This window comes from Armigeres subalbatus, chromosome 3 (genome assembly GCF_024139115.2).
Source record: "Armigeres subalbatus isolate Guangzhou_Male chromosome 3, GZ_Asu_2, whole genome shotgun sequence".
NCBI classification, from domain to species: domain Eukaryota; kingdom Metazoa; phylum Arthropoda; class Insecta; order Diptera; family Culicidae; genus Armigeres; species Armigeres subalbatus.
Genome location: NC_085141.1, coordinates 301,167,995 through 301,195,767, shown reverse-complemented (window position 1 = coordinate 301,195,767; position 27,773 = coordinate 301,167,995). Strand labels below are relative to the sequence as shown.

The following is a 27,773-nucleotide window of genomic DNA, read 5'->3' as shown; positions in this document are numbered from 1 at the left end:
TGGTCACATCACTTATCATGGTGAGTCCAGATCCAACGATCCTAGTAACAAATATACCTTCTTGTGGTTTTTGTGGAGATCCAGAGGTAAACACGGTCTCAAAACATCAATAATAATAATATTATTACCATCTTCCTAACTGACTACAAGAACGTGAACGGTCCCGTTTTTGATCATTTCGAACGTCTGAGGCGTTGAAACTTGCACAATGACTGGGATTGATCAATGCCAGTCAGCCATTCACTTGATCCTTTGTGCAATTTTACGGTGTAGGAACCATAGATTTGTGTAGTCAGTCAAAGCTAAGCTTAAGTGAAAACGAAAATACCAACAGACAAAGAGGAAGAAATCAAAGATCAAGATCCAATGAATCGGAGACTGCAGAAGAAACAATGCTACTAGCTCCGGCAACAACAGAAGAATATTCCAACAGCGCAACAAGTGAATGTGATTCAAAAATCATAAACGAGTCCCATGGATCCCGGTTCTAGCAGTTCGAATTCTATCCTGAAGTGCGTCAACCGATGTAGCAACAATAGTTCGAAGACGAGTAGATTACAGCAAAGAATCGAGGACGATCTACAAACGATCTGAAACCACAATTGCAAACGGATCAGATTTTTCGGAACCGGAGTCAGTGCCCAAGCAGCAAACAGTAAGAAGTTACAGTAACTCATATACATCAAAATTCGGTCATATTGAGCTTGCTGCTACCAAATCGGTGTGAAGCAGCCCAGGGTTGAAAATTTTAAAAAAATCTTTTTGTGTTGTGCCGCCCGAGTGGAAGAAGAGTAAGTCAGTGTAGCATTGTAGAACTGTGTAATGAATTTAGTGAATAATATTGCCGTTCTGAATCTAGATAGTATTGACACAAGCATCATCAAGGCTGTTCAAAAATTTTGTCATGAACCATGATACTGATGTAATGTTCCTAAAGGAGATTGATTTTGGAAATTGTTCGTTCCTTAGTATGACGCTCTTGTAAACTTCGGTGAAAAAAATGGAGCAGGAAATCTGTAAAAAAAACTTTATGCTACAACTCACCAATATTTGACCTTGATTTTAATCACAGCAAGCAGTGTGATTGGACGCATTTTGGACATTGGACAACGTTACTAGGTTAAACCTAGCTGTCAAATCAGAATCTAAGATTGGGTACAGTCAAGTAATTATGGGGGGGTCCGTGGAGTAGTTGTCTACACGTCTGACTCTAAATCAGATGATCATGGGTTCGATTCCCATCCCCTCCACACCCTTTAATATTAAAGAGGTGATAGTCTATATGACTTTAAACGAACGAAAAAGTCTACGGCCATAAAAAAAAACAAAACATTCATTGTAAGACAATTTAAAAAAATACAATACCAGCCGATAAAGCAGAGCATGATTGTAAACTCCATAAATAGAAATAGGTGGACATATGGCCTGCGATGCCGGTCCAGATAGGTGGGTGGTGCACAAAAGAAAGCACCACCCAATATTTTGAACGTTAATTGGTAGCGCCTTCATCTTTCGATGGATATTGGAAATTTATATATCAATCGACTCAATATAGAAGGTAGCTAAAGCTGGAAGGGTACGATGGGCAGGGGATGTTATAAGAATACCGGACAGCAACCCTATAAAGATAGTGTTCGCTTCCAACCCGGCAGGTACTGGAAGACGTGGAGCGCACTGAGCGAGGTGGGTTGACCAGGTAAAAAAATACTTGGCGAGCGTGGGGCACAATTGAAGTTGGAGAGAAGTGGCCTCGAACCGGTGTATTGATTGTGTCGTCAAATTATTGATTCAGTATTATCTGTTTTGATATTAGATAATGACAAATTGAATCAATCAACTTGGAAACTCTCCACCAATTTGTCAACTTCATTGAAACTGCTGATTATCAACAAGAAACTTTTAAAAATTTCATTTCCTTCCAAACCCAGTAAAAATTTCAGAACCAATAAATTCCGTTCATGTTTTCCCAACACAGACATCAGATTGATACAGTTAACGGGCCGCAATTTATATGTGTTCAAAATGTTTTAGGCCGATACAGTTCTTTGCCCAAAAATAGTATTTTTTGGCAACCAAAAATTTAGGATATTGTTGAAGATTATTAATTGAATATTTAAATATTCTTTAACAAATCCCCCCCCCCTTCGACCTTTCGGGAATCAGTACGGCATAATTTCAATTAAATATTTGTAACGACCTTACTTGGGTTGGCCCACCGGATCTCCGTGCATAAAGAGACCAGTCTCTGGCACGCGTCATTTTCGTTCAAGATTTCACGGACGATGGCGTTCGGTAGCGATCGGGAGGTAGCAGTGGTGGAGCCGCGAAGAAGCAGTTGTATTCAGATTTGTTTCGCAAGATTCGTTCTATAGATCGGTTGTTGATAGTGATTGGAGATTATTGAAAATGAACTTCTGTTAGTGATAAGAAAAGAAACCGGTTCTTTTCTGGACCACGATTTTATACAAGAGAAGGATGATTCTAGATAAATTTTCCTCAAGATGTAAAACATAATCGCTTGGTGATGGCAGGAAGTTGCCATCGCCAGTGGAATCACATGCGCGCATCGGAGGGCGATAATGCAATAAATTTATTCGAATGGATGGCGTCCAGTGGCGTAGCCATGGGGGTGGTTTTGGACATAACACCCCCCCTCCAGAGACAAAATTTATAGTAGAAATTTTTTCTTCGCAAAAAAAAATGTTCAGAAACCCCCCCTCAGACCAATTTTCTGGCAACGCCACTGATGGCGTCTATAGCGTTTCAGCGGTTGACGTAAGCGCCAATATTTAACAGTCAAAAGAAATTTTCGCAATAGATTCTAATGTTGGCTTTATTGCTGTTAGTGATTGAAAACGGTACATTTATTATCATTTACTATTATTTTACACGAGAGAAAGTTGATTTGAGACGACTTGTCTTCAAAGTGTAAAACATAATCGCTAGGCGATGGCAGAAAGGCAAAGGCAAAATTGTATTGAATGAAGTGCAGTGAACGAATACGCTAACGAAGATTGTAACATCGTTTGGAGAACATAAGCTTTAAGTGTTAGCATAGGACCATTGTATTTATGTTAGTTGCGAGTTACGATGTTACTTACACTGAATATGTAGTCCAGAAACAACGACATTCGTAACTGAACAAAATTGCCTTGATGGTAAAACTTGAAATCTTTGCCAATTTGGCAACATTTTGTACAGACAAACAAATGAATAGCTTCAAACAAAAAGTATCTTTATGTTTACACACTTAAAATTGTTTTTACCAGGATCTCAGCAATTTGTTAAACTTTTATCAAGATTCGCACAGCCGAGCTTTAGCAAATATGTTTTTCGTCGAGATTTCTGTCAAAAATGCTAAAAATTAACAAAAACATTGCCGAACATCAGCCAACAGACATCATTTATTCTGGCGCAGGGCTATCAGTTTTTAAAACTGGGCACATGGCTGTGCGGATTTTTGCCGAGCTGCAGAAATAAAAACTTAGTGTGTCGAGAAACGTTGTGTAAGTTGGAGCACAAAACTCCGTACAAGAAGTCTGTTTTGTTTCCATTTGTTTCCTCTGTGCAATTTCGATTGTTCTGATCAATATAATATAAATTGAATAGCCATCAGCTTTACGCCCATTTTGACGCAAGACTACGTCAGTGTTTTATATACTAGAGTACATTTTCGTTTGCGAAAAAAGAAAAGGAAAATGTGATGATTTAAAAGTTAAAATCTCAGTTTCTGGATGGTTTTTAATTTTTTCCTTCGAAAAAAGAAGAGTCAACGCTTCTACCCGGGCAGAAGCCATGAACAGAATAACAAAACATGATATGGACTTGATTGATATAAGAGATAAAAGAACAGGCAACAATATCAAAAATTTGCACCGAAATATCATTTAAATATCAATATATGCTATGAATAAGAACAAACTAATGGCACATGATATTGATCACTTATTACAAATAGCATAACTTGATCTTCCCATGATATTTTAGTGCAAAATTTTGATATTATCGTCTGATCTTTTATCTCTTATATCAATCATGTCCATATCTCATTTTGCTATCTTATCAACATTTGATATTAATGAGCTATTCTCGTCTACTCGGGTATATAGCCTTTTAAAACTATTGAACGCGGAACGTTCTCGTCCTATACAAATAGAAGCACTAGAGATTAGGCTGTCAAATGCGCAGCCCGTTTTTGTAGGAAAGTTACTTACAGAAGATATCAACTGGCCTGCTCTGCTAACTCAGTTTAATTTGTACGTTCCGTGGACATGATTTTTTGTACCTGAACCCACAGACTATGCTCTTTTTTATAGAGGGATGAAGGCAAATCTGCAAACAGACACCTGAAATTATCTCTCAGGGAGTGGTGTTGACAGATAGCCGACCCACTAAACCCACCCAAGTAGTGGAAGGTTACTTGATTTACCCTCTCTGTTACTATTCTGATTCCCCCAGGAACTGCCTCCCAGCATTACTTCTAGGGGATAGGCAGTACTTAATGCACTCGGTCATTCACGCTCACACAGGCACTCATCCCGTATGAGGCTTACTTGGGTGCTCTCTCTAACATACCCTCTGACACACCCTGACACTTTTTCTGACGCACCATATGAGTCTTACTTGGATCCTCACCCTTTACGCACCATGTAAGACTAACTTGAATGCTCACCCTATCACCTGATTCACGCTCTAGCACACCAATTTGAGACTTATTTGGATGCTCACTCTAGCACACCCTGCCACTCCTCCTGACACACGCTCTGACACACCATGCGGGACTTACTTAGGTTCTCACTTCTGACATGCCATGCGAGGCTGACTTGGGTGCTCACCTGTAACATGCCACGTAAGGCTAACTAGACCTGTGTCCCGATTGAAAATTTATCAGCGGCAGCGTGATAGATTATTTTCAGCCAGCGGCGGCCTCACGCTGTTGGTAATCAGTGACGGCGGCGTTAGCTTATTTCAAGCTATAGAAATTTTCCGAAATTATTCACAAATTCCTCCGTAAATTCCACCAGGAACTGCTCTAAAAGCTGCTCCAGGATTGGTCCGAAAGTTCCTCCAGGAATTCCACCGGAAGTTCCTCCAGGAATTTCTACGAAAGTTCCTCTGGAAGTTCCTCCGAAAGATCCTTCAGTAGTTTCTCCGGAAATTCTGTAAGAAATTCCTCCGGCAGGTCCTGCAGCAATTCCTCCGGAAATTTCTCCAGGAATTCTTCCAAAAGTTTCTCCAGCAATCCCCCCGGAAAGTCCTCCAGGAATTCCTCCGGAAGTTCCTCCATGAATTCTTCCGGAAGAAAGTACAGGAGTCCCCCCAGGAATTCATCCGGAAGTGCTTCCAGGAATTCTTCCGGAAATTCCTTCAAAAATCCTTCAGGAATTCCTCCGGAAGTTCCTATATAAATGCTTCAGGGTGTTTACTCAGGAAATTCCCGAGAAGTCCTGTACCTTCTCGAGCAACACAATTCTTACTGATTTGGTTGTAGCAACTCCAATGTGATTTGATTTGGTCACATGTAAGTCACAGAAACATAAAAATCTGTTGAGAATATATCGAATCAGTTTATGTGATGTCTGTTAAAATATATGGGGTTTTCATGCCTCTTACAGTACAGCACTTCGCTATCACAAAGAAGCTTTTCCGCACCGCATTTTCAACCCCCCTCCCACCTGTGTCACACTTTTTGTGTCACACTTGGCATTCCCCTTGAGCGTTGCGTAATTCATGGATGCTCCCTAAGGCAATTTCTGTCAGATAAAATTCAATAATCAAAATAAAAATAAAAAAATATAAAATAAATTACTTTGCAGACACTACAGAAATTACCAAGAGAACTTCAGAAATTTCTTCTGAGTTCTTTCCGAAATTTACATGGAATTCCACTGAACTCGCTTTTCGGGATTTTTTTCCTGAAAATTGTCCAGGAATTCTTAAAGTACTTCTTATGGAAATTAATCTAGATATACAAAATGGAAATCTAGATCTACAAAATCTTACGCGCATTCCTCTGAGAATTCTTCCAGAAATTTCTACCCCAAAATTCCTCCAAGGGATCTCTCGGAAAGTCGTTCACAAATAAATTATTCTGGAAATTATTTGCTCTGGCTATTTGTTTACGAATTCTTCTGAAATTTTGTCCAAGAACTCCGTAACAAGAATAATATATAAGAATATACGCGAAAATTCCTTTAAGAACTCTTACAGAAATACCTCACTTGTTATTAGGATGCACTCAATGTTAAAAGCATGCAGACATATGGTGAAATTTACAAAATTTGGAAGTCGTTTGTTGTAAGCTTCAAATATCATATGATTTATGTTCTGTTCGAACAACTTGTTTGAAGAAATCCTAACGTGCAAATTTATGACAAATGTTCAGCTTCTGATTTTTAAGAATTTCACAGTAAATCGCACATTGCCAATTATATTACTCGAATGTCCAGGGAAAATAGAGGAATAATAATATAATAAATAAGCAATCATTTGTCATAAATTCAAGAATTTTGTAGAAAAACGGATTTTGGAGGAAACAGTGTTTTTATGCACTTAAAAGCTTGAAAATCACTTTAACATGGACAAAACGTGAACGGAACGAATTGCAATATTCACAAGACTTATTGAGCACACCAAAAGCTTCCGTATAGAGGTTGTTGCGATGATTTTTGACGTTAATATCTCTTGTTAGATATTTTCCAAATTGAGCCACCTCGAAATTTTATCCGAATTAGCTGAAAATTTGACCGGAGGCTTATTTTAGCATAAGAAGAGAAGAGGTCTACTCTATATGTTCTCCTGTAAATTTCTCTACACAATTCCTCCTTCATGAAGAATTCACGACAGAATTTTTGTGGGAATATCCGAAGGAGTGCATAGAAGATTTTGATGATCAATGCATGAAGTATTTCTTGAAGGAAATAAAAATTCTTGTTTGAAACTCAGAAGAAATGTTTATATAAATTCTTGAATGAATTTCGTGTGGATTTCCCGATGGATTAACAGGAGAAATTTTCGAAGGATTTCTTTAAAGAGTGTCTGTAGAAATTCTAGAAGTAGACGTATTAGTTCATAAAGTATTTCATAAAAAGATTGTCGAGTTTCCAAACAATTTTCAAATGAAATTCTTAAATATTTTCAGACCGGAATATTCTAATACGTATTGCCGAAGAAGTGCTAGAAGCAATTCCTTGAATTCCTGAAGAACAATTCTCTTATTTTATTGTTTTGTTTGACCTAGCATACGTTGTCTGAAACTCGATTATGCATATGCACAACATATGATAGATTTAGTTCGAAAAAGGTATTGGAGGGTAACCGCCCCTTCGGTGGGCTTTGATCCCACGACCCCAGTACGCTAGACATGGCTTCCCTACTAAGCTACGAAGGACTTTCGTCGTCCTCCGCAGCTTAGCGAGTACTGATGAAACCAAATTACCGGGCCACCACCCAAACTCTAGCAATACATTTTCAGAACTAACTAACTAACTAATTTTTGTACACCTGCCAACCAAGGATGAGTATTTAGTATTGTCCGGCTCCTACACACTTGCTTCATCAGCAACGGCGCGAAAATTTGACTGGTGGCCCGGTGCTGGGAATTTGGTTTCATCAGTACCCGCTAAGCTTCGTTAATAAAAAAGAGAAAATTTCTCGCGAGTTTTGGACTAAAGTTTGGCTGATGTTGAGTGCATGATTAAAAGCAAATCGGTCGTTTTCAGGACCAAATACTTTACAATAGAAAAGGAGAGAGTGATACTGGGTCTTTTTTTGTTTTGGGGCTAATCATCGATTTGGAGCAGCACTCAAGCCAAATTTACTCGCATGTTGTTAGTGCTTGCAAAGGCGCATTATTGAAAATAAATCCTTTTCAGGTCCACCATTCTACACAGCAGAAGGTTTTATTTTCAGTATTTGAATCCGACGATCAAGTGAAATTTTTTCGCAAAATTCTAACCCGTTGATGACTGAAAAAGATTAACATTTGAAAATATTCGGTTCGGTTATTTACAAAAAAAAAAAGTTAAATTAGGGGTAAATTTCTCCACACTACAATACTCAATCTAATAGTAACTTGATGGCGTTGGTTTCGATTCCAGCGGTGGCCGTCGGCTCCTGACTGTTGCAGAGAATTTAGCCTCAACGTGGGCGTCTGTTTCGGTTGCTGTAAATATCGTGTAACCGTTATAAGCATCAGCAGCACTTTTTTGAAAACTGTGGACGAGGGTCAATTTTCCGCAAAAAGTAAAATATTCACGCAAGAGTCGGACAATCATATGATTGCTTTTCTTCTTCTTCTTATCGGCATTACATCCCCACACTGGGACAGAGCCGCCTCGCAGTTTAGTGTTCATTAAGCACTTCCACAATTATTAACTACGAGGTTTCTAAGCCAGGTTACCATTTTTGCATTTGTATATCATGAGGCTAGCACGATGATACTTTTATGCCCAGGGAAGTCGAGACAATTTCCAATCCGAAAATTGCCTAGACTGGCAGCGGGAATCGAACCCAGCCACCCTCAGCATGGTCTTGCTTTGTAGCCTCCGCGTCTTACCGCACGGCTAAGGAGGGAGGCGATTGCTTTTAGTGGTTGTAAATGTGCATTGAGTGTAAAATCAGGACTACCATTTTGAAAGGAAGAGAGTTGATTTGAGATGAATTCTAGTGATAGACAATTCAATGGCAATAATGGCGTCGGTAGCGGTCCGACGACACCAGTAATGGCCGTCGCACAGTGTTTTATTTTGTCATTTTCATGATCGAAATACAAAAACTCGAAAAGTGTTGATTTTGGATATAGTGTCAAAATATTCAGGAGCGCATCTATCGATAGAAACAGTTTGATGATTAATCCCCTTAAAAGTGAGTTGAGAAAATTTTTTTTCCACCAGAATGAGATAGACATGTAGTGTCTTCCGCAAAGTTGTAGCAAATGTTAATACGAGCAACTTTGCTAAACATGCCGAGTCTCAAAAAACAAATCTGTCAATTATTGTTTGAAATCATGGCATATACAATACTGTATGCTTTTTATACAGATATGGTATAAAAATAATACAAATTTGTATAATAGAGTCTATAAGAGTCTTCTCGATTGCTGTATTAAAAACATGCAAACCCATGAAAAATGATAATAGGTATTTGAATTACATTAGGTTTATATGAGATAGAAACTTTGCCTATTAGAAAGTAACAATGTTCAGCCAAAACATGTATTTTTGCTGGTTTGACAATTTCGTAGAAGAGACGGAAAAATCACCATAATTAGTTCTAGCTAGAAGAATGTTTTCAATGGGTTTCATAACACACATTTTCTCCGAAGCGCTGATGAAACCATCCACTAGAGACATTTGCGATAACATACATTTACTTGCTGACGTTGAGTTTTCTGATTTTCTTCAAGCCGAATGGCTTGACGACATTTTACGATTAAATTGTATACTTTGAAAAAATACTGCTATTTTTATAGTAAAAATGTGAAAAAATGTGCCACAAATAATGCGCCACTATAGACACTAACATCAAACAAATGATTGTCCGAATCTTGCACGAAAATCTCGCTTACTGTCTACAATGGCCACTCGATGATTGGTCACAAAAGAACAAATCAAGACCAAAATTAGAGAAGGGCGTAGCAGCTAAAATTTATTCTTTATCGTTCTTTGTCTAGGTATGTAGACGAAGAACCGGAAAGAATAAATTTTGGCTGTTAGGTACTTCTGAAATATGGGTTTTGAAATGGCATCTACGTTGTGTCAATTCAATAGTTGTGATTCATTGATTATTTTTTTATTGTCTTTTATTAAGGCCCCAGGCTGGCTTGTCTCTGGCGATGTAATTTACTTTAAGTCAAATTATCTTTCCATTGTATAAAACATTTAATAAATAAATTAAACCTTTTCTTCCTTGAGTTTATTTTTTATTTTTATTTCTACTACAATCACGAAAAGTTATGATAATTCGCAGAAAATTTGATTTTTACTGTGATTCAATTTGCACGGATCGGAGAAATATGAAAAAACGTTGCTTAAATTTCGGTTACATACCCCTTTGCTTCAAACACTTTCTAGTGAGAGACATTCTTAATAGTCCATTGAATCATAACGTTCGCCTATAAATCTCGCCGAGTATGGCATTAAATTTAGGGAGTAAGTATCATGAAGATGGCGTTCAGCAGTATGATCCCGTGGTAATTGCAACAATTCATTTACATTGGATAATCTCCTTCTATCATCCATTCCACCGGTGGAAACACCTCCTTTTAATTTTTGCTTGGATGTGTTTCAGTGCAAGGCGATAAAAGTTAGGTTCTTGTTGCCTTAACGTATGTTATAGTTTTCTACAAGTATTCGCATTCCAGTAGAGGTTTCGAGTGGAATTCCGGAAACAATTTAGGCAGCAAATAAGCTTGATAATTTAGAGCGCTAATGACACTGATGGTCTTTCTTATAACCACAACAGTCAAATACATGAAAAATGTTATTGCAGATTTCCTCTAATTTTCCGGCTCGCTAGATACCAAATCTGAAAAGCTTTCATTCCCCAAGATTAAACCCGCTCCCCTCTTGAGTAGAAAGTTGGTACTCCATTCATTATAAAATCTAATACCCAGAAAAGCTACCCTTAACGCACCCGACTATATTGCTTTAATCCCGAGCCCATCCCATGATCAGCTAATTTAATCTGGGAAACTCCATCACCCATGCTGAAAAATGACCCTTCCTCGCCTATAAAAGTTAAACGAAAAGCACTACGGAATCGAAAGTGGCTTGGCTCCGCACTCACTAGTTCATTTTCCACGGTATGGTGAAGGGAACTTCTGTGGAAACTAAATAGACCTTTTAGACTCCAGCACTTTGCACAGCAGTTTTGCGCCACACAGCAGACCACTCTCGAAATAATAAAAATCAGAAGAACAAATTTTTCCACTTACCTCGATATCATGAAGTAGCTCCCGCCCGCAGGTACCACCCCGTTCGTGGCAATCGCAGACATCGAAATGGCAGTTAACATAGTCTGGATCGCCCCGTTTTGATTGTGTAATATCAGAGTGCGGTGTGGTCGAGGGAAGGGAAGAGAGCAGAAAAAATCCTATTAGTAAAATCAGTTCACGACCCTATTCGAGGGAACGATTTCGGTGAGATTGCTAGATGAGATGAAACTATTTACTCCAACTATCCTACTGATATGGGTGATATTTTAGTTATGATATGCGGCATGCATGAGAGAATGAATCGCACTGAATGATTAGCTCTTTTCTTGTGAATACGAACAATTACAAATATAATTTTGCGACATTGATCAAAATTAACGAAATTTGAAGTCATGTTGTTTATTTTCTTAGATTAATAAATACGGTATTAACGATGGTATTAGCTGAGCATCTTGCATTCTTTACCAGACACTCTGGTATTATTGCAAATAGTCGTTGAAATAATAAACATTATCAGACTTTTTAAGCATTATATTTGCTTAAAAGCTAACTGAAAGGTATAAAAGAAATACAGACACATTTTCGATGTATCATTTGAGAAAAATCCGAAAAGACCACTCCTCATTGTGACGCAACGAAAGTAAGTGGTCTTCCGGCACAGCCGCCCCGCATAGATGGGGTCCGGTCAGTAGTGGTGATGCTGTTGGCCATGTTGGAAGAGGAAATGAATTATGTCACTCGATATCTATTTGGGCTGTGACTTTGACGACGAGGGCGAAGACGGAAAATAAATCAAATTCAAATTGGAAGTACCACACTCAGTGACGACCGGTCGACATTCATGTCGCCCGGGTCTGGACAGGGTGGAGCTTTCCTCTGGTAATCTTCGGTGGTGGGGAAAGCACCGAGAATGGGCATGTCCTCAATCGGAAATTGGGAATAAAACTTATTCTGAAAGGCGTTTCTTTCTTGCCGTGTCCTTGGAATGTAATCTGTTGTCACACAAAATGAAATGGGATATCTTTTGCCTGGTCGGGCTTTTTCCCTTTCGAATAAAAGGGTTCCCAAGAAGAATTAAGTGTTTCCGAGTGGGCATTTTTTTGACAAATGTTCTCATTGTTAGTTGGGGAGAAGTTTTTTTTGCCGTTGGATATTAGTTTGCTTGAAGCTTTGAACGTTTTTAGAAGTAGAGATGAATTATCGTTCATTGATACCTCCAATAAATCAATATCTGTTCATGTGTTGATGAAGAATGTCTGTGTACCAGTTGAACCAACTGATACACCTGACACGTATCGGAAGCAAAACAAAAACTATATTTTCCATGACACATGATAATGACATAACGATGGGAAAATCAATCCTACTTTGGCTTCTCCTGGCTCGATTTTTACAAACGTATAAACGCTATCGAGTGTGGCTGTGGATCAATCCTTCAATTTAATCGGACGGCGTTCGAGAGTTCCCATGAGGAGTCGTTCAAACAGGAGACGGCGGTCAAACAAAAGCGTAGACGTGATCGATACTGCGCCGTGTTTACTATGAACGTGAAAAACGCGTTAAACAGCGCCAGTTTCGAGGTCATCGACCCAACGGTGCACGGAATACGGGTGCGGACTATATGCTCCGAATTTAGAGAAGCTACTTCCACGGCAGCGTCTCAGTGTAGGTACGAGACGAACGAAAAGCAGAAGTCTGATGCAGATCCTACTTACAGCGGGCGTTCCACAGGGGTGTATCCTTTGCCCAGCTCTCCGACACTGCGGTTGCCCAAGAGAGTGAAAATCGAGGGTTTTGTGGACGACGTGTAATTAACGATGATGGGCGAGAGCTGAATGAATAAAGTTACGTCACAGATAGCTCAGCACTTAAAGAAAGTCTTATTAGTTAGTAACTGCAGGGTAATCCAACGGATGAAGATCGTCGTCGGAGGTCATGCGATTGCATCGAAAAGACCACTAAAGCACCTGGGAATGACGATTGACGACCGGTCGTACATAGATCAACAGAAGCAAAGATCATACTAATTGTCGGCGGTTCAAGAAGCAGTACGAGGCGTCTGCTCGGACACGATTACTCAAGCAAGTATTGATTCGTTTCAGCTACTTGACCATTGTGCGTGGAGTGTGTAAGCGTCGTGGAAACGCCTGACCATGTGGTCTTCGATTTACCAAGGGAAATACACGGTTTAAGCAAGCGGAACGTCGTAGAAGAAACATGCCGAGAGGTGTAATCACGTAGAATGCAGTTGACAATGTGCCACACGCATTTTATCCAAGTTGCAGATGAATTGGCGTAACGATCGAGAGAATCGGTTTCGGGAGAACTTCTCTCTTTCTCTCTTCATTGACATTACATCCCCCACTGGGACATTGCCACCTCGCAGCTTAGTGTTCATTAAGCACTTCCACAGTTATTAAATATAAGGTTTCTAAGCCAAGCTACCATTTCTGCATTCGTATATGATGAGGCTAACACGATGATACTGTTATGCCCAGGAAAGTCGAAACAATTTCCAATTCGAAAATTGTCTATACCGGCTCCGGAAATCGAACTCAGCCACCCTCAGCATGGTCTTGCTTTGTAGCCGCGCATCTTACCGCTAGGGAGAATTTCTTTTCCGGAAAACTCGTCGTAAAACGTAGGCTAGATCCAGCGTTGAGGACTAGACCAAGTAGATCGTCACGAAATACCATCCATACAGTTTCAGAAGAACCTTTTTTGTCAGAGAATACTCTGCTGGAGTAGACTCCATCCATCGTCAGGAACTATACCCAGTAGATTGCGACGAAGAAACGGTCTTGTCGGGGCGACGGAACGAGGGAACCGGACGCAAAACATTGACCGATCATCCTGTTTAGTAACATACTGATGGCGGACCCGCCGTGACTAGCATACTCATAAACATTAATGTGCATGCTGGAGATACAGTAATATCCCGATTTCATCACCCTCCTGCTGAATTTTGGGGTGATAAAACAATAAAATAGGGAATGTGACGATATCGGATTTTTTTCATTTTCAATTTATTTATTCATTTCATAAATAGGAATCAGCTTCTGACTTCGAAAGGTAAAATGCGTGAACGGTAGCCGTTATTTAATAGCCTATATATAATAGCCCTGTTTGTTTGTCCGGTGACTAGCCAACCAGACGCAGCACGCTCACAAAAAAAAACAAAATATTCGACACTTCAATTCTTTTTTACTATCAGTTGCAGAAAACAAAACCAGTGACAACCTTAGACAACCAGACACAGCATTTGATGAAAAAAATCACAGACAACAGACGTTGAAAATTTTGTTTTTTTAATGCATGAATTAATGAACCGTTCATATTGAAAAAAAAAACGCTTGCCGCGGGCGCTACTGCGTCCACAAATAAACTAGTTTATAATAAAACACAGGCGGTGAAAGTTATTTAATAAAAATCATTACTGATTGCGGTATTATTTGCAAAAATGAAAAGAACGACTAAAATTTTAAAAATTTTTTTGGTTGCAAAATCAGGTCGAAAACGTGACAAAACCGGGCGAGATTAAATCGGTCGAAAACGTGATAAATTCGGTAATAGACGGAATCGGGGAGTGACAAAAGCGGGTCAACTCTAATTAGGCGAAGGATATGGTGCTCAACAACACAACATGCCGACTCCCCGAAGCAATCCCAGGTTGTGTCAGAAGTTTTTCTCTTCGTAAGATTTTCTAGACTTCCTGATATTTTTCTGTACAATTGCTCTTCATATAGATTGCTTCTAATTATTTTTCCTCCAGTTTAGATCGAATTTTTTTTAGATGCCCAAAGTATTCCTTCAAAATTGTTTCAACCTGATTAATAAACTTGAAAAACTATCCTGGAGGATAGCCAAAGGATTTCTTTTGAAGCAACCTCAGACCTCAACAACCTCAATATATTCTGTCAGTTGGTCCCTTTTTTTTTTCTTAAATCTTTTTGTCAGTTGGTAATTTAGATTATCAGATTGAATTGAATGTGATAGGATTTGGATAGAATTTTGATTGAATTTGAATCAGATTTAGATTGGATTTGAATTGGATTTAGGTTTGGATTGGATTTAAATTCGATTGGAATTGGGTTGGATTGGAGTTGAATTAGATTCACTTCGAATTTTACTTCGATTTAGACTTTTTTGTTCGGAATGAACCACTGCGTCCATTTCATTGAACTTTTGTAGTATACCCGTGTCATTTGTTTAGTGCATGTCTTTCTGTTCCATTTCTATTGAGAAGAAATGAAGAAGTCGTTTTTTATTCAGATATTTCTCAAACTTAATGTAAGGCATCTTTAGATTAAGGTACCGCTATTTATACCCTTCGAGAAACGGCTTATACCAACTCTCAAAGGCGCGCCCCTCAATTAGTTTCGGCTCAACAATAACTGAGATAATACTGATTTTGACCATGCATCCGATGTTGCTTCTTCTTATGAGTCCCGAATTCGTTTTTGTACAGAGATCTGATTTCATTGCGTTTGGCATATCTGAATCTTACCTTTACACAGAGCTCTAATCAGTCAGAGAGTTCAGCAGATCCACCAAATTCGGATCCGCTTCTTTCCTAATTAATCAGCACTCTGGAGCTTGGAAATTCATGTCGTCGGCTTCGAAACCAACCTAAGATTGAGTTACGTTTTTATAATTTACTCCGACTCCATCCAAAAGGAGCAAAAGGTGGGTCATCTAAAAGCAAATTATAGTCATTCCATACTCTTCCAACCATCACTCATAAGTATTACAAGAATAGTAAGAACTAGAGCCCAGTGTGGTAGATCTTTATCCGTAATGCAGCACGAAAAAGTGTCTACCAAGCATTACAGGCTCGGTTAACTGCCTGGCTAGTTGTTTCACCCCCAGGCCATTCATCCCCTCAGTACGGGTCGCCTGACACCTTGGGATTCAGGGTTAGGGACGTCATACTGTCAGCTTCAGTTTCGTACCGAGCCTGGCGATATGACCAGATTTACACCGTTACGCACTACTTCAGAGTATCCATATCCCAGCGTAACGGGAAAATCGATTTAGATTGTATATGAATTGGATTCGGATTGGATTTGGTTTGCTTTGTATTGGATTTAGATTGAATTTGCATTAGATTTTGATTGAAATGGGTCTGGAGTTGATTAGTGTCTTTGGATTCGATTTGAATTGGATTTGGATTGAATTTGGATTAGATTTGGTTTGGGTTCGGGTTGAATTTTGATTGGATTTGGCTTTGATTTGGTACATATTGAATTTGGATTAGATTCGATCTGAATTCGAATTGGGTATGGATTAGAATTGAATTAAGATTGATTATGGATTTTAATGCAGTCGGATTAGTTTGTTTTGGCTTTGATTTGAATTGAGTTGTTTTGGATTTATATTGAATTTGGATTATATTTGGACTGAAATAGATTTGGAGTTTATTAGGATTTGATTTGGTGTTGAATTGGAATAGATTCGAATTAGATTGGATTTGGATTAGATTAGATTTGAATTAGATTGAACTAGGATTAAGTTGGATTTGGATCAGAGTGGATTTTGATTAGATTGGTTTTAATTAAGATTTGATTTGGATTACGTTGGATCTGATTCGGTTGGATTCGAATTGAATTTGGTTTGGGTTTGGATCGGATTTTGATTGAATTTCTATTAGATTTGGATTGAAATGGATTTGGAGATGACTGGGATTGACTTTGTATTGGATTTGAATTGGATTTGGATTGAATTTGGTTTTGGTTTTGATTGAATTTCGGTTGGATTTGGCTTTGATTTAGATTTGATATTGAATGTATTGTATTGGATTTGAATATGTATCAAATATTGAATTTGGATTAGTTTTGAAATGAATTCGGATTGGGTTTGATTGGATTAGGTTGATTTTGGATTTGGAATGGATTCGGATTGAATTTTGAATTGGGATTAAATTGCATTTTTATAAGCTTTGATTTGGGTTGGATTGGATTTGGATTCCATTGAATTTGGATTTGGATTACATTGGATTTGAATTAAGACATTGGATAAGATTGGATTTAAATTAACCTTAGTAAGATGTTGGGGTCAATATGACCCAAAACGAAACTTCAAAGTAGAATAACTTTTTACCTGATAATCCGATCGTTCTGAAATTTCTTGACTTTTAATATTTTGTGGAAATGAAGCATCTGACATGAAAAAAGTATTTTAAGGTGCAACAGGAACGACCCCACAAAAAAAGTTACGAATAAGATGTTGGGGTCATATTGACCCAGAAATGTAAATGCTTATAAAACAGTCAAATTATAACCGAATTACAAAGTTTATATACCGTTCGAAAGATAAACTCATCAATTTTGTGGCTATGTGGTGATATGCTGGTTCTGGAGACAATGGCCACCGGGAAACGACTTCCACGGGGACCTTGTCGGTCATATTAGGGGAGCATAAAAATCGCTCCATATATGCCATTCGATCGCTAATTCTTCATATATTCTCTTAAAACGGTAATGTATGGTCCATGAGAGGGCTTCCGACGAAAGTGGCCACTCCTGGTACATGCAAGGTGCCCCCGGGGAACCCGCAGGAAGGGACATTTCCGTTTTAGCACCAAAATATGCCGTGCGGCGGCTCTTTCGTCATGATTTTCCACCAAACAGATGGTTATGCGCTTGAAATCGATAAGTGACCACATTGGCCACTCCTGGTACATGCAAGGTGCCCCCGGAGAATCCGCAGGTGGGGACATTTCCGTTTTAGCACCAAAATATGCCGTGCGGCGGCTCTTTTGTCATGATTTTCCACGAAACAGATGGTTATGCAGTTGAAATCGATAAGTGACCACATTGGCCACTCCTGGTACATACAAGGTGCCCCCGGGGAACCCGCAGGAGTGAACATTTCCGTTTTAGCACCAAAATATGCCATGCGGCGGCTCTTTTGTCATGATTTTCCACCAAACAGATGGTTATGCGCTTGAAACCGATAAGTGACCACATTGGCCACTCCTGGTACATACAAGGTGCCCCCGGGGAACCCGAAGTAGTGAACATTTCCGTTTTAGCACCAAAATATGCCATGCGGCGGCTCTTTTGTCATGATTTTCCACCAAACAGATGGTTATGCGCTTGAAATCGATAAGTGACCACACTGGCCACTCCTGGTACATGCAAGGTGCCCCCGGAGAATCCGCAGGTGGGGACATTTCCGTTTTAGCACCAAAATATGCCGTGCGGCGGCTCTTTTGTCATGATTTTCCACGAAACAGATGGTTATGCAGTTGAAATCGATAAGTGACCACATTGGCCACTCCTGGTACATGCAAGGTGCCCCCGGGGAATCCGCAGGAGGGGAAATTTCCATTTTAGCACCAAAATATACCGTGCGGCGGCTCTTTTGTCATGATTTTCCACCAAACAGATGGTTATGCGCTTGAAATCGATAAGTGACCACATTGGCCACTCCTGGTACATGCAAGGTGCCCCCGGAGAACCCGTATGAGAGGACATTTCCGTTTTAGCACGAAAATATGCCGTGCAGCGTCTCTTTCGTCATGATTTTCCACAAAAATGTTGATTAGGCCCTTGAAATCGATAAGTGACCACATTGGAAACGCCTGGAACCTATGAGGGTCCCCAGGGAACCCGTAGAAGGGGACATTTGCATTTTTACACCAATATAAGCCGTGCGGCGGCTCTTTTGGTGTTTTCTCATCAAACAGATGGTCGTGCGCTCGAAATCGATAAGTGACCACATTGGCTACATTTGAAACCTATGAGGCTTCCTCGGAGAACACGGAGAACACATTTCCATTTTTACACCAACATATGTCATGCGGCGGCTCTTTCGTCGTGATTTTCGTCCAAATAGGTGCCCTCGAAATCGATTATTGACATATTGTCCACCCTTAGAATTTATGAGGTGCCCCCGGGAGCCCGTAGAAGAGTACATTTCCATTTTAACACCAAAATATGCCGTGCGGTGGCTCTTTGTTATTTTTTACCATTGGTCATGTGCTTTGAGTTGATTAGTGATATTGTCTACTCTTGGAATCTTTGAGATGTCCTGCGAACCCGTAGGAGAGGACATTTTCATGGTTATATCAAATGTACTGGCCGCTTGCGGCAGCTGTATCTTCCACAAGTCTTCAAAAAGTTGGTTATGCGCTTGAAATTGTTCTTCATTTGAAATTGAGTACTGAGTCAAATTAAAAAAATAGTTTCTGGGCTACTGTGATGATTCCTTCGAACAGCTCTATAAGGATTTTCTATTCTGCATCTAGATATTACCATTAGTCGATGGTCCCTTCAATATCGACTCATAGAAGTTTGAGGTTTTCACCGATCACCGTGGACAATGATATGAAAACGCAACATTTTGATATAAAAAAATCTCTCCTTCTGCGAGACTCCTGCGGGTACCTTGTAGGTTTTAGATATTAAGTTCAGAATGAATGACCTATTTGATAGAAAAAAAAATGATTAAACTACCTCGTGGTGATGGTGCTTTTATCGCTCGTTCAAAAGGGTTGAGAAATATATAAGAAAAGTCTAATATAGCAGTAATAGGTAGATAGTTCTTATTTTTCATATTTGTTTATTTGCATTCTAAAATTTTGAGCATAAGTGCCAGAAAAGTGATTTTCCCATGCAGCTGCTGATATTAGTATTTTGGCCATTCGGAGCCCATAGTCCGATCTGGCTAATTTTCAATAGGAAACAATAGGGTAAAATTTTCGTCGAATGCTATTTACTGCGAGTAATTCGGTTGAGGAAAAGTTCCTAAAAAGTGAGTGAGGTTTTGTGTGCACAGACACTTTCAATGGATTCTTCACGGCACTCCACAATTACCGAAACTGGATCTGGGGCTCCCCCAGGTTGATATTAGATTTCAAGAGCATAACCAACTATTTGATGGAAAATTATAGTGAAAGAGCCGCTGCACGGCATGTCTTTAAGGACCGATGTCCACGTAAAGTATTTTCACGCTGCTTGCACGTAAACGTGTGCACGACTACATTTGATGCCGGGTACCTTGCGTGGACGCGGCGTGCACGCAGCTTGAAAACACGCTACGTGGGCATCGGCCCTAAGTAAGAGTAAGCACGGAAATGTCCTCTCCTATGAGCTCCACGACGGTACTTCATAGGTTCCAAAATGGAAAATGTGGTCACTTATTCATTTCGGTATAAAAACGGAAATGTCACCATCTACGGGTTCCCCGTGGGCATCTCATTGGTTCCAAGAGTGGCTAATGTGGTCACTTATCGATTTCAAGCGCATAATAATCTATTCTGTGGAAAATTATGACGAAAGAGCCGCCGCACGGCATATTTTGGTGCTAATACGGAAATGTCCCTTTCTACGGGTTCCCCGGGGGCACCTCATAGGTTCCAAGAGTGGCCAATGTGGTCAATTATCGATTTCGAGCTGAATAACCATCTCATTGGTGGGAAAACACACCAAAAGAGTCGCCGCACGGCATATTTTGGTGCTAAAACGGAAATGTCCCCTCCGGCGGGTTCCCTGGAGGCCCCTGTAAGGTTCCAAGAGTGGCCAATGTGGTCACTTATCGATTTCACTTGCATAATCATCTATTTTGTGGAAAATCATGACGAAAGAGCTGCCGCACGACATATGTTGGTGTCAAAACGGAAATGTCCTCTTTTACGGATGCCCCGAGGGCACCTCATAGGCTCCAAGAGTAGGCAATGTGGTCACTTATCGTTTTTGAGCTGAATAACCATCTCTTTGATGAGAAATCACACCGCAAGAGTCGCCGCACGGCATATTTCAGTGTCAAACGGAAATGTCCCTTTCTACGGGTTCCCCAAGGGCACCTCATAGGCTCCAAGAGTGGCCAATGTGGTCACTTTGCGATTTCGAGCGCATTATCATCTATTTTGTGGAAAATCATGACGAATGAGCCACCGCACGGCATATTTTGGAGTTTAAACGGAAATATTCCTTTCTACGGATTCCCCGAGGGCACCTCATAGGCTCCAAGAGTGGCCAATGTGGTCACTTATCGATTTCGAGCGCATAATCATCTATTTTGTGGAAAATCATGACGAAAGAGCCGCAGCACCGCACATTTTGGTGCCAGAACGGAATTATCCTCTCCTACGGGTTCCCCGGGGGCACCTTGCATATACAAGAAGTGGCCAATGTGATCATTTATCGATTTCAAGCGCATGACCATCTGTTTGGTGGAAAATCATGATAAAAGAGCCGCCACACGGCATATTTTGGTGTTAAAACGGAAATGTCCCCTTTTACGGGTTCCCCGAGGGCACCTCATAGGCTCCAAGAGTGGCCAATGTGGTCACTTAGCGATTTCGAGCGCATTCTCATCTATTTTGTGGAAAATCATGACGAATGAGCCACCGCACGGCATATTTTGGAGTTTAAACGGAAATATTCCTTTCTACGGGTTACCCAAGGGCACCTCATAGGTTCCAAGAGTGGCCAATGTGGTCAATTATCGATTTCGAGCACATAATCATCTATTTTGTGGAAACTCATGACGACAGGGCCGCCGCACGGCATATTTTGGTGCTCAAACGGAAATGTCCCTTCCTGCGGGTTCCCCGAGGGCACCTTGCATGTACCAGGAGTGGCCAATGTGGTCACTTATCGATTTCAAGCGCATAACCATCTGTTTGGTGGAAAATCATGACGAAAGAGCCGCCGCACGGCATATGTTGGTGCTAAAACGGAAATGTCCCCTCCTGCGGGTTCCCCGGGGGCACCTTGCATGTACCAGGAGTAGCCACTTTCATCGGAAGCCCTCTCATGGACCATACATTACCGTTTTAAGAAAATCTATGAAGAATTAGCGATCGAAAGGCATATATGGAGCGATCTTTATGCTCCCCTTATATGACCGACAAGGTCCCCGTGGAAGTCGTTTCCCGGTGGCCATTATCTCCAGAACCAGCATATCACCACATAGCCACAAAATTGATGAGTTTATCTTTCGAACGGTATATAAACTTTGTAATTCGGTTAAAATTTGACTGTTTTATAAGCATTTACATTTCTGGGTCAATATGACCCCAACATCTTATTCGTAAGTTTTTTCTAATATCCGAAGAAGGTTAAATTGTATTTAGATTAGATTGGACGCTGAATAGATTGCATTTGAATTACATTGAATTTGAATTCGATTGGATTTGAGTTTGATTGGATTCGATTCGATTAGGATTAGATTGCATTAGGGTAAGATTTGATTTGATTGGATTGAATTTAAGTATTAGATTTAACTTAGATTGGAATTAGGTGAGATTTAATCTGGATTAGATTGTTGAGATTAGAATAGATTTCGAATAGATTGGATTTTGATTAGATTGATGTTGAATTAGATTAGATTTGAATAAGATTGGATTAGGATGAGACTGAATTTTAAATAGATTGGATTTGAGTAAGGTTGGATTTGAAATAGATTGGATTCAAATTGAGTTTGGTTTGAGCTTTGAATTGGATTTGGATTGAAATGGGTCTGGAGTTGATTAGGATTGCCTTTTTTTGGATTTTAACTGAATTTGAATTCGAATGTTTTGGATTTGGATTGGCATAGGTTTGGATTTTGATTAGACTTGAATTTAATTTGGATTTGATTTGGTTTTAAATTGGATTGAATTGGGATTAGATTGTATTTAGATTAGATTGGATGTGGATTAGATTGCATTTGGATAACATTGAATTTGGATTCCATTTGATTTGAGTTTGATTGGATTTGATTCGATTAGGATTAGATTTGATTTGAATTAGATTGGATTAGGATGAGATTGAATTTAAAATTGATTGGATTTGAATTGAATTTGGTTTGGCTTTAAATTGGATTTGGATTGAATTTGGGTTAGATTTGGATTGAAATGTATTTGGAGTTGATTAGGATTGACTTTGTATTGGATTTGAATTTGATTTGGATTGAATTGGGATTTGATTTGGTTTGGATTTGAAATGGATTTGGATTTAGATTGATTTTGGATTTGGAATGGATTCGGATTGAATTTCGTTTGGATTTGGATTGAATTTGGATTGGGATAGGTTTGGATTTTGATTGGACTTGGATTTAATTTGGACTCGATTTGGATTTGATTTAGGTTTTTCATTAGAATGGATTGGAATTAGATTGAAATTGGATTTGGATTCGATTGGATTTCAACTAGATTGGTTTTGGATTTGAATGGATTTTGATTAGCTCGATTTTGTTTAGTTTCAATTAAGACTTTGGATTAGATTAGATTTAGATTAGATAGGATGTGGAACAGATTGCTTTTGCGGAGACGAGCCAGCCTCGGGCTGAAAGTCTCCTTAATAAAGACAAAAAGATTGCTTTTGGATTAGATTGAATTTGGATTCGGTTCGATTTGAATTTGATTGGATTTGGATTTGATTCAATTAGGATTAGATTGCATTAGAGTTAAATTTGATTTGAATTAAATTGTATGTTGATTAAATTGGAATTAAATGAGATTGGAGAGTTTAGAATAGATTTGGATTAGATTTGACTTTGATTAGATTAGTGTTTAATTAGATTAGATTTGAATTAGATTGGATTAGGGAAGATCGATTAATTACGTAACGCAAAAATTGGCCATTTTCAACCCCCCTCACCCTCACCCGTGTGTATGAAGCAGACGAAAATTTTATATGGATCGTCACACTTCGAACTACCCTCCCCCCTCTAAGCGTTACGTAATTTGGGGATGTTCCCTTAGGATGGGATTGAATTTTAAATAGATTTGATTTGAAATAGACTGGATTAGGATTTGATTAGATTGAGATTAGTTTGGATTTGGATTAAATTGGATATGAATTAAGTAGACTTGAATCAGGTTGGATTTGTATTAGATTGGATTGGGATTAAGTGGATTTGAATTAGATTGGTTTTTAATTAGATTGGATTTGAATTAGGTTGGATTAGGATTAGATTTGATCGGATTCGGATTGGATTCAGTTTGGCTTAGGATTAGATTTGGATTGAAAGGGGTCTGGATTTGATTAGGATTGATTTTGGACTGGATTTGAATTGGATTTGGTGTGGATTTGATTTGGTGGACTCTACCTAACTTAATGTTCTGTAACTAGATATTTTCCCTTACTCGATGGAATTCATGAAATAGTAGTAGCACACTTGTCACATATCAGTAACTGTGACTCATATGTGACCAAATCCAGTCACATTGGAGTAGCTGCAACCAAATCGATCTGAACTGTGCTACTAGGGTTCCGTTTGGCCTAGAAATTGTCGAAATAGGAAGTGATTAGTGAAAGATAGGAAGTGAAATGTGAGATGCGAGAAGTGAAAAGTGAGAAGTGAGAAGTTAGAAGTGAGAACTGGTAAGTGAGAAGTGAAAAGTATGGAGTGAGAAGTGAGAAATGAAAAGTAAGAAGCATATAATAGCAAATTCGAAATGAGAAGTAAGAAAAGTAAAAAGTGAAAAGAAAACTGACAAGTGAGAAGTGAGAAATGAGAAGTAAGAAGTGAGAAGTGAGAAGTGAGAAGTAAGAAGTATGAAGTGAAAAGTAAGAATTGAGAAGTGAAAAGTCAGAAATGAGAAGTTTGAAGTGAGAAGTAAGAATTGAGAAGTGAGAATTTAGAAGTAAGAAATTTCAACACTTAGAAATGAGAAGTGAAAAGTGAAAGTTGAGATGTTAGAAGTGAGAAATTTGAGAAGTGAGAAATGAAAAGTGAGAAGTTAAAAGTGAAAAGTTAGAAGTGAGAAGTAAGAAATGAGAAAAGAAAAAAGTGGAAAGAAAACTGTGAAAAGTGAGAAGTGGAAAGTATGAAGTGAGAAGTAAGAATTGAGATGTGAGCAGTGAAAAGTGAGAAGTAAAAAGTGATAAGTAAGAATAGCAAAGTAAGAAGTGAGAAATGCGTAGTGAAAAGTGCGTAGAGTCTTACTGAGAAGTAAGAAGTGAGAATTGAAAAGTGAGGTGAAAATTGACATTTTTAACTTAATCTTTATTCATTTCCATCATTTCTTTTCCTTCCTTCCTGCTTTCAATGAAAAGTTAGAAGATATTGTAGTAGATCTTTGGATAAGTAAACAGAATAAAATGGCAAACAAAAATAGCAGTGCACCATTATTACGCATTGCAAGAAAAACTTGGAATCCCGGATAATTAAATAAAAGCGCCTCCAATGAATATTTTCATGGCAAATGATCAAAGGTAGCTTTTGTGAAATTTGCAATGTTTTGCATTTTGCGATATCGACTCATGGAAGCAAATTATACCATACTTATAAAATATTTCTGGGTTACTGTGATGGTCCCTTCAAACAGCTTTCCAAGGATGTTTTATTCCACTCCTCGATATTTCCATGAGTCAATGGACCCTTCGATATCGACTCATGGAGGTTTGACTGTGTTTACATTTATGACATTTCGTCCTGAATCGCACGGCGCGAAATGAACAATTGCAAAATAGGAATATTTCACTGGCCAAACAACAATGCCTTGCCGAATAGAAAAGATAAATTCAGTTATATTAAACGTTTGCGAGTTTAAGGGGCCAGAAGGAACGATGTCCAAGGTTGTTGTAAACTATGTGTTGGTTGGGACCTGACTCGATAGCCCCTCGGCAAGAGGTGGCAGGCCCAATAAACCGCCTATAAAACCAACCGTTACGAACACATAAGAGTTCAAATTAAATTTGTATGCAGTAACTAAAGTCGATCATAAGCAACATGTGTGTGGTAAAATTGTTTTCAATTATAAAGTTTTTGTAATAAACTGGGGTATAACCCGCGAAAAAATCAACTCCAGCGTACATCGGCAACTCGGTTTTGGGTTAATTTAATCCTCGGCCAGGTATTGATCTTTTCATGGCTGTTGTGAGAAGCAAACATAGGAAAAGTTCATCTCGGGTCGACAAAAAAGAGATCACTACATCGGAGATCACTGCATGCGGGCTAGATAACATACAGACACCTACCGATGCAAAAGAATACGTGTACTTTAGAGAGACATAGTTTTAAGGAAAGTTTGGTTCAGCTATGTAGAACTTGGTCTGGTTCTGATGCGCAGGCCGTCCATTGGTAAATGATGTTGCAAAAGCACGCGTTCCATATTTTTGATATAGTGTGAGGATTGTTGACGAACATAAAGCAAATACTTCGAAGGTATATAATGTGCTAAACCGTTATGTAATTAGGGCGTGGTCCATAACAAGAAAACTGTAGTGGAGAGTAGTAAGACTTTATTATCTGTTTCTTTTTATTCAATATATTGCGTCCTAAAAAGTAATTAGGCGGAGCCATATTCGACCTCTCTGGGAAGCATAAAATTTTAGTCTAGAAAGTTTGTAAATTATTGTAAATATTCACAGTCAAAATAATTTTGAAGCACTGTATGCAATGAAATTAAAAATATTGGGAAAAGAATTAACCCTTCGCCAAACCTTGCTTGATTACAGTTTAATTAGGAGAGATTTGATGCCAAAAACTACTTTGTTTGCGATAAAAAGACGCAGAAACGAGTCTTCCTATAAAACAAGCCAACCTTTCCCAATAAGTGTGATGCAGATTAGACTGGCCCAGGAAACAAAAAGTTGTCTAATTCCACGGGGCACCCCCCAGGATTGTGGCTTTGGGTGAGAAAATCAATCTCTCAAAATTTCAGCTCAATCGCTTCTTGCATAAGCTGGCGCATTTGATATGAAATTTGTATGGGGATTTCTGCCAACATGTATAGGAAAATACACCTCCGTCACTCATTCGATCTGGAAATTGGTTCTGATCGCTCGATTGACCTCAGAATTGCAAAAACGGCAGTTGGTATGCTACAGAACAATTTCCCAGAACATTGTATGATGATTAAATGAATATTTATATGGGTTTCGGTTGATGCGATTCGATCAAAAAACCCAAAAATACACAATTCAGCTCCTAATAATTCAGCCGAAAATTATATAAAAGTTCATTTAATCATCATGCAATGTTCTGTGAAATTGTTCTGTAGCATACCAACTGCCGTTTTTGCAATTCTGAGGTCAATCGAGCAATCAGAACCAATTTCCAGATCGAATGAGTGACGGAGGTGTATTTTCCTAACATTTTGGCTGAAATCCCCATACAAACTTCAAATCAAATGCGCCAGCTTATGCAACAAGCGATTGAGCTGAAATTTTCAGAGATTGATTTTCTCACCCAAAGACACAATTCTGGGGGGTGCCCCGTGGAATTCGACAACATTTTTTTCTCCCCATAGTAATCTGGGCCAGTCTAATGCAGATATTACCTTCATCTTTCCTTACATTTTTATAACATCTCCAACCATGATTCAATTAACCACGGTTATACGATCCTCCTTATTTAACCCTTAACCTTCCATTGACTTCTATCCACCGTTTCAACTTCAACCGGTAATGCTAAGATTCACCCGCCATATCACACCACACAGCTGACCCTTCGCGGTGTCGTCTGTGCTCTGTTACAGACATTTGATGTGGGTGCGCTATCCAGCCAATGTCGTCCGTATACCTACATCTGGCTGCCACTCAACTGGAAGATATTTTGCCAGATCCAATAATAAAGAAAATGAAATAATTGAGCAATGACTTTCCTTTTCTCATGAGACCGGCGGCGGCGGGGGCACCGTGTCGTACCACAGCTCCCCAATTCCCTCGTCTCGTTTTGGGTCTTGCCTTTACTGAATGCTGCGGGTGTTCGCTTTTGATAAGCTGCGAGGTCAACATGAACTTCTTGTTCCTTTGTCTCGTGCTGTCGGTGTGGAATTTCAATTCTGATTTTTGCACTCAAGAATGTTGGTGTACGGAGGAGGGGGTTCATATTATAGGGTGCCGAAAATCAGTTGGGTTAATTCGTGATGCCATCATATGAAGTAATAACCGTTTAT

At 39.2% G+C, this 27,773-nt stretch overlaps 1 protein-coding gene across 11 annotated transcripts in view; it reads right to left on the bottom strand.

The window, feature by feature from the left end:
• The window catches only part of LOC134224978 (solute carrier family 12 member 7), an 848,828-nt gene that overhangs the window by 171,862 nt on the left and 649,193 nt on the right, over positions 1-27,773 (bottom strand). For all 11 annotated transcript variants that reach the window (XM_062704686.1, XM_062704688.1, XM_062704687.1 and 8 more), the window contains one exon: positions 10,937-11,019. In XM_062704686.1, coding sequence (XP_062560670.1) covers positions 10,937-11,019 — 83 coding nt within the window. The remainder of the gene's footprint in view (positions 1-10,936; positions 11,020-27,773) is intronic.